The sequence below is a fragment of the Fundulus heteroclitus genome, chromosome 4 (assembly GCF_011125445.2).
Source record: "Fundulus heteroclitus isolate FHET01 chromosome 4, MU-UCD_Fhet_4.1, whole genome shotgun sequence".
Lineage (NCBI taxonomy): Eukaryota > Metazoa > Chordata > Actinopteri > Cyprinodontiformes > Fundulidae > Fundulus > Fundulus heteroclitus.
In genome coordinates this window covers 16088401-16096454 of record NC_046364.1, presented here as the reverse complement: position 1 = coordinate 16096454, position 8054 = coordinate 16088401, and the positions used below count along the sequence as shown (strand labels likewise).

Below are 8054 nucleotides of genomic sequence, written 5' to 3'. Positions count from 1 at the left end.
CACTACAGGCCAAAAGTTTGGAAGCCACTTTACGTTCACAATATGGTTCTTAAAATCCAGAAATTAATTGCACCTTTGGATACATTTACTCCATGATTAGATTATACTTTTAAGGCTGATTTTCTTATTTTTTTCTATTACCAGACTGATTCTCAATAAATGTTAACAGAAGGTCTTAGTTGTAAGATTGAGAAGATTAGCAAGAAGACTCAAGAAAAAACAAACAAAAACAAATCAGTTTGCATGTTGTATAGATAGCGGACAATGGACAATATGACTCAATGTCCAGGGTGTCACTGTGTCAGGTGACAACACGAATGACCGAAAAACCCTAAAATTTCTAAGAAATTTCCAATTTTAATTATATTTGGATTGGGTTTGATCAGATCCAGTTCAAAATCTAAGGGTGAATTCACGCCTGTCACGTTTGGGCTGCTTTAAACGGACCAGAATTAGTTTCCTCCCTTGGTCGGGACCTTTTTTGCAGGTGTGACTACACTCAAGCGAACCCTGGTCTGGCCCAAACAGGGGAATCGAAACGACACCAAAAATTGGGTCTCGTAGAAGTAAAAGCGGTACTGAAACATAGCAGCTGCTTAGCAACGCTGCTGCCAGCACGCTGTGGGACTCCTTCGGTCATATGATGCTTTCTCCAACGCCCTTCCAAAATGAGCAATAAAAATGTAGATAGAGACCTACGTTGATTGAGCTACTCTTGCCACTCACAATGATTTAGTGGCAATAATAACAGCAAAATGTGCAAAACAAAGGAATCTACATCATAGTTTTCCTCCTCTTCCTGGTCTGTGCTGCGTCCCTCCCTAGTCATTGCTGTCCAGTGGAAACAACAATCGTCAATTTACCTAGAGTTAAATGAAAATCAATTCAACGTTCAGTTAGGTACAGGGCAATGTGTGAATGGAATTCACTCCCAAAGACTATCATACAACAAAACACTCTCTATGGTTTCAAAACTTCACTTAAGAAATATTACCTTCAAAGAAATTTGGATAGTTAATGTTAATTTTATTAAGGAGATATTGTGTAGGGTTCTTGTTAGCTAGTTCTTCGATATAGATCTATCTGGAGTAGCAAAATTTTATGTTAATTATGTTTATTTATTTATGTTACTTTTAATGATAAAAGGTGTTAAATGTAAATATGTATTACATTTTGTGTAAATGTCTTGTATGTATAGTGTGTAATGTGATGTAATACATTGTATTGTCACGTGGAAGACTGAAGGACCCCAGGAAGGATAGCTTTTAGCTGATGCTGAAGCTAATGGGAATCTTAATAAAACAAACAAACAAACAAACATGTGTAACTTTGCTACAAGTTATAGTTCCCCTGCAAAAACTACAATGTGCTGCAGCAACCCCACCAAAAAAAAAAAAAAAAAAGTGGTCCACAAAGGACTTTCCTGGTGTGAATATACCCTAAAATATTAAATAATTAATAATGTTTATAGAAGAGACATTGGGTGAGCTCTAAATTTGGCAGTGTGCAACTTATTTGGCTTTTTATTAGCAAAAATCAAGTATTGCTTTCATAAATACATCTTATGGGAAAAGTCTAATAACAATGAGTAACAATTAGAATGAGTAGTTCATTAATAGATAGGTAGCGGAAGACGGCGTATCGGAAGACGCCATATTGCGTCACCATTTTTGATTACAGAAGCTGAAAGGGGACAAACTTGTTACTCGTTAGCCTTACTCGTTTTCCCTGCTCCTTTGTGGACTGGTGCACCTCACAAAATAAATGTCAACACTGGGAGAGAACATCTCTAAACATCAGTTAGGAATAAAAAAAAAATGGGTACAAATGGGTCTTCCATCCAGATGGCCAGATTAATTACAAAGCAGTTGAAGGAGAACCAACACAATGTTCTGGAGCGGTTCCTGCAAAGGTTTACTGTGTGGCAGCTAGAGGACTACAAACCTGACCCGATTACACCAGCTCTGTGAGGAAGAATGGACCAAAATCAAAACAATATATTGTGAGAAGCCTTGGGAAGGAAACGAAAAATGGTTTACCCAAGATATACAATCTAAAAAGCAATTTAAACAAGAACTAGCGAAATGTATGCAAACATCTGAATTTGAAGAACGGGAAAAAAAGGTAAATAAAAGCAATAACGGTAACCCTAACCGACCTAAAACAGGAAACGATTTGCTGGATTTACTGTCAGCGATAAAAACAAAAACAAAAGACGTCCACTCTATTTGTTTTGTATAAATACCTGATTAAAACAGTATTGCCCCTTTTATTTGCTCCAGCTGCTGCATATTCAACCTAAATTGATCAACTAGAAACGTAATATGCATCCTAAACATAACACTTTTTTCACTATTAAAACCTTCATAGCTGAACTCTTCCGCATCAAAGCACCATGGGGAAAAATGTCATTCTGATGTAGGCAGGAACTCCTGAGTCCTTTGTGAGCTTTCTTACAGGACGTCATGTTACCGATCGTGTTTCTTTCCTTCTAGTCTGCTTGCCTTCAGCCGGGTGTTGGATAGGCTTTGGAGAAGCAGATACAGAGAATGAACTTAACTAACTGTGCAAAATGGATAAAAAAAATCTCTGAATGCAAAACTCAGTGAATTTTTAGTTAGCCTTTGATGGAACATGGTCATTGTTCAGACATTTAACGAATCCTCGTTAAATTAACCCTATCCTCGCTGATAGGGTTGCACATATGTGAAAGAACATAATCCACAACAACCTAACCGCCTTCTGAATATTTTGTTACACCACCAGCTTTTGAAAAAAACCTTTGGTACTCCATTGACTCCATCTCTCTCTCTCTGTCTGTCCTGAACAACCTCACCAGCATCCCCAAAGCCCCACCCTCCAGGACCCAGGAGCCCAATAAGCAGCCATCTGTAGCCAACCTCTCTCACTACGCTCCAGCAAACACAGGCAGAAGGTGGTTGAATGTGTGTGTTCAGGAGCAAAAAGGAGAGGTGAAGGCAGTTCAAGGGCACAAGAGCGGTGCCCTTCGACTGCCTGAACCCTTCCCCCCCACCCCCCGCGCCTTCCTCTGCGCATCAGACAGCTTTTCAAAGGCCTCCAGAGCCCAACCTTCAAACACACACACAAGACGTTTGTGCACACCAGCTACACCCCAGCCTTCCTTCCAGTGGCCCTGGCCGAGGACCGGCGTGGCTTCTTAGGCGGGGTGGTGGTGGGGAATCTGAGGGGCACTGGAGCTGTCCTCTGATGCTCCTGCAGCCCTGCCTGCTCATCCATCCTATCCTGCCAGCCCACAGATCGATTGCACTGCTCTCTTAATCAGGTCTCTGGTGACTGTGGGCGGATGAACGCGTGTGTTTGTGTGGACCAGAGGCCGTCTCAGCTCGGGGGTCGCCCTTTTATATCTTTCCATCTTCAGCTCTGGCCGTTCATCACGGCACGACTGTTTATCTAAACCTTGATTTCAGAATGTTTGTCGTTCTTTCTGTTCCGCTTTCTCACCGACTTCCCTTCGCATTTCTTGCTGAAAACTCCTTGAATCCTTTCATCCAAGCACTCCTCTGCTATCCAACTTTTCTTGTTAGCGCTTCGTTCTCTGTTGAGCTCCTGGTTCATGGTTCTTTCCCCTCTCTCTGGAGTTTCTGTCATTTCCTCACACACACACACACACTGTCTGCTCTGGCAGCGTGCCACGGCTCATTCAGGAGGAGTCTGGAAGCCGAGGTGATCCGTTTGCCGGCACAATCTGCTGCGACTTGTGATGAAGACAGAAGAGGCGAAGGATTGGATAAATTGAGAAGAGAAAGGATGAGAGGCGAGAAGAGCGAGTGGGGTGAGAGGACTAGTCAGATGGAGTGCGGGGCATCCAGCTGTGGTGTTTTGCCTTTCTGGAGAAGTCGTTCAAGCTCTCATCACACCTGTGTCCCCCCCCCCAAACACACACACACACACACACACACACACACACACACACACACACACACACACACACACACACACACACACACACACACACACACTGAAGACACGAGGGGAAAAGCATGCAAAAGTATGTGGTAAGATAACTGTCAATAAAAACGTATGGGTAGGAATTTTTAAATGTAAGTCAATAACCGTGAATACATTTAAGATTTGCTTTTGTTCCTTGTTGTCAACTCATACATATCAGATGTTTCATCTGTGAGAGTACAAGTTTTTAGAAGTTACAACTTTGCAACAATACATACAAGTACAGATCGCAGATTTAGCGGTACGGGTCACAAATTTACGAGTACGAATCTACAACCCCTGATGAAGGTGGTGGCGGTAATGCTCCTGAAAGTTGTTCACCGGCCACCCTTAAACGAGAAGAGGAAGTAGACGACGAAAACAGAACTTGTATTCTCACAGATGAAACATTTGATGTCCCATCAGTACCGCCACCCACTGGTGAGGAGTGTAACAGTTTCATCAGCGGCTGTAGATTCGTACTCGTAAATGTGTGATTTTTATGTCTGTATTGTTGCAAAGTTGTAACTTTGCAACTTATATTACTTCTAAACTTGTGTTCTCACAGAGGAAACATCTGATGTTACATGTATTTATCAGTTGACAACAAGGAACAAATGCGAAACTTAAATTTGTTCACTCTTATTGACTTGCATTTACAAATTTAGACACCTACGCATATGTTTTTATTGACAGACATCTTACCCCATACAAAAGAGAGAAACGCCAAAAAAAAGATCAGCAAACAATTTCTAAAATTTCTAACTTTCAGATTTATTTACATTTCTTATAGACAAATACATCAGTGTCACTTCAATGCATGGAGGAAAATAAGTATTTTTTCATATCATTAAGGAAAAATACAGTTAATTACTATGATCTCGCTTAAGATTATCTGTTAGTTTATCTGTGTGTAGCTCTGGCACCATAACGCCTTTAACTGTGATCAAACCACAATGGCAGCTGGAGCAGTGAATCCTACAGTGTTGCTCAATACGATCACTTTACATTTCATCAAAGCTCTTTCCCTTACTTTGTAGAAGAGTTGTAAGCAGTAAGGACCTACAGTAAGCCTGAACAACATCTGGGTCACAGTCATTTTCACCTGAGAGTCGCTTTATCGGCTCAACAGAGCGAGGCCACTTCCAAAGTGGATTTTTGTCACCCGAAAAACTCCCAAAAGTCCCAGTTCCTCAGTTCATTCCTACTGACCTAAATAATACAATGCAAAAATATTATTGTGTAGGTTCATGTTGTTTGTCTGATGACTACCTGAATGATGCCAAGGTAATGCGTTCAAAATTAATACAGCGGCTTCTGCTTAAAATACAACTCCTTGAGAAGGAGCCTTTTTCACATTTTAACTTTAACAGCTACAAAGTTAATTTATTTTGTTGGGATTTTTATATCCAATATATCAACAGAGATTAGCGCTTCATTGTAAAGTGGAACAAAAACGATGTGGAAATCTAAAAAGTGAAGCCTGCATCTGTATTCAGCCTCCTTTACTTTGATACTCCAAAAGATACTTGTGTGCAATTTCAAGGTAAGACCAGCTGTTCTGTGAAGGTCTCAGAGGTTTGTTAGAGAACATTAGAGGACAAAAAGCGTCATGAAGACCAGGGAACAACTGTGACAGGTCAGGGGGGAAGGTTATAAAGACCTTTATCGCAGGGTTAGGTTATAAAACAATATCTCAAGATTTGAACATCTCAAAGAGAGCTGATCAATCAGTTCTATGAAAACTGATGATACAACGACCATCCTATTGAAAGATGGTCTATTCACATAAGACCAAAACAGACATAGTGTCCTATATACAAAACGCTGCGTGTTGCCAAAAACCACAGACCAATCTGAACACACCAAATCAATGGTGAAATACAGTATGGTGGTGGCAGCGTCATGCTGTGGGGGCGTTTTACGTCAGCAGGGACAGAGAAGCCGGTCAGCAGTGATGTGAGGATAGCTGGAGCGAAATGCAGTAAAGAAAACCTTTTAGCCACAAAAGACTTGAGGCTGAGGCAGAGGCTAAGAAGGCCTGAGAACAAATGCTGAATGTTGTGATGAGAAACTGTGAAAAAGTTAAAAGAATTAAGCTTTTTTTGTGAGGGACTGTAAAAAAAAAAATCCATCCTTTTAATGACCCAGTTCAGAGAACATCACTCCTTTGTCTGATTCTTAATACGGAGAGCGCTTCTGGTTAACAATTCACACAGTTTGTGATGTGGAGCAGAACTAGACAAAAAAAAAAAAAAAACAACCAAAAGGAAACCCAACACACACACAATACAAGAAGTATTTCAAAACTTCTCGCCACATAACACATTTTTACACCCAGATTTGACTTTTTCTTCTTTCATATCAGCATTCCTAACACTCTGTCCTCATGGTGGAGTTTAGACTTTTATTCTCTTTCATCCACACAGGTGCTTGAAGCAGTAAGTGCAATAGTTGACAGGAAATGATTAACCTCCGTGGTCGTGTTTGGATCGGTGATCGGGTTACGGCGAATGTTTATCCCTCGTTTTGGCTTCTTTCCTCACACTAACGTAAAACGTCTGTCTGATCTGGAAGGACAAAAGAGAAATATCCTGGCAGAGAGGCACACTTGAAGAAACACCGACATTTCCGCAGCTATCAAAGCTGTCCAGTCACGGAAAGAAGTGTCGCAGGAGGTCCTTCTTGTTGACTTTCCCCATCTGATTCCTCGGCATTTCCTCCACCAACACCAGGCCTGTCGGAATGATGTAGGGCGCCATGTGCTCCCTGCAATAAACAAGACGCTTTAAACGCTGCAGACAGAAGAATCAACAGTCATAAGCACGCGCATAACGCCGGCAAATGCACCAGCGCGGATGGGCGAGGGCGCACGCTAATGCAACATCAAAACAAAAACGAGAAAAAAACAAAAAAAAAACAATTGCCAAAACAAAGGCTCGCCCCTTGGCAGAGTAGTTGAGATAAGGAAAGAGACGTCCTTCATGCGCTCTGCAGCTCTCTGCCTTAATATCCCCAATTCGCTTCCAGTCACAGACAATTCCCTTCATACAAAGCAACATAATCAAACTGAGATGAAAAAACAAAACAACAACAACAACAAAAATAAAAAAATAATAAAGAGAAAAACAGAAGGCTGTGATAATTAAAAGTGTTTTATTTTTCCGTTTTCACTGGCTGTTCGTTGCTTCAAGTCTTTAAGCCCGGAGCAGTTTTTTTTTTTATCATCGTCTAACCTAGTTTGTTTGTTTGTTTGGCATTATGTGCGCGCGTGTGCATGCCGCTGTTGTGTGAGTGAACATAATGAGTCATACGGCTGCCATCAAACACTCTGTTCAGCAGATGTCTCCGTCTGTCTGACTCGGGGAGGAGAGTCTGAGGATATGTGCGCGCATACATGCCTCTGCAACGCGGCTTGCTCCTGCCACCGATTTCTTTAGGGTAGCCTAAGTGTGTGCGCGTGGCAGCGTGGGGCACAGAGGCTGTGATTCAGATTCAGAGTGACAGCTGAAGCCGGGGCACTGAAGAGTGAGCATCCATCTCCTTGTTTTATGTCTCATTTTCTCTGCCTCCGCCTCGTCCACACTCCGGACCGGCAGCGTGTTGGCACTGCCAGTCCGCTGGCAGGACCCCTGGCTGCGTATGCTGCTCAGAGAGTACGTTTGCAGCTCAGCAGTGGTAGTCGGCCAGGCGGGAGCAGCAGGATCTAACATCTACACCCCATGTTGAGCCGTCAGCCCGAGCACCTGAGTTTGTTCAGAAGTGAAAGAGCGGATGACAGCGGTGGGACTCTTGTACGGCAGAAATGTATGAAAAAAACAACAACAACAACAACGTAGAGTAGGGAGAGGAGACGTGGATTTAAAATCTTATCAAGATATTTTGTCGTATTTATTAAGCGATGGGAATATTTGTAAGTCATTCTTTTTCACTGGGCACAGTCCGAGGCTCCCAAACGACTTGTCTTTATCAAAAAGGAGACTCCACTAGTTACGGTCTGGAAACTAATTCACACCCCTTGACCTTTTCTACACTTTCTCACATTACATCAACACACTTCAATGTGTTTCATTATGAGTTTATGT

The 8054-nt window shown here is 42.0% G+C and overlaps 1 protein-coding gene across 2 annotated transcripts in view; it reads right to left on the bottom strand.

Moving 5' to 3' along the window:
* Window positions 1–4722: 4722 nt before the first annotated feature.
* acsf3 (acyl-CoA synthetase family member 3) overlaps window positions 4723–8054 on the bottom strand; it is a 49304-nt gene continuing 45972 nt past the window's right edge. For both annotated transcript variants that reach the window (XM_012850780.3, XM_036136161.1), the window contains exon 10: window positions 4723–6738. In XM_012850780.3, coding sequence (XP_012706234.2) covers window positions 6624–6738 — 115 coding nt within the window. In that variant the 3' untranslated portion in view covers window positions 4723–6623. The remainder of the gene's footprint in view (window positions 6739–8054) is intronic.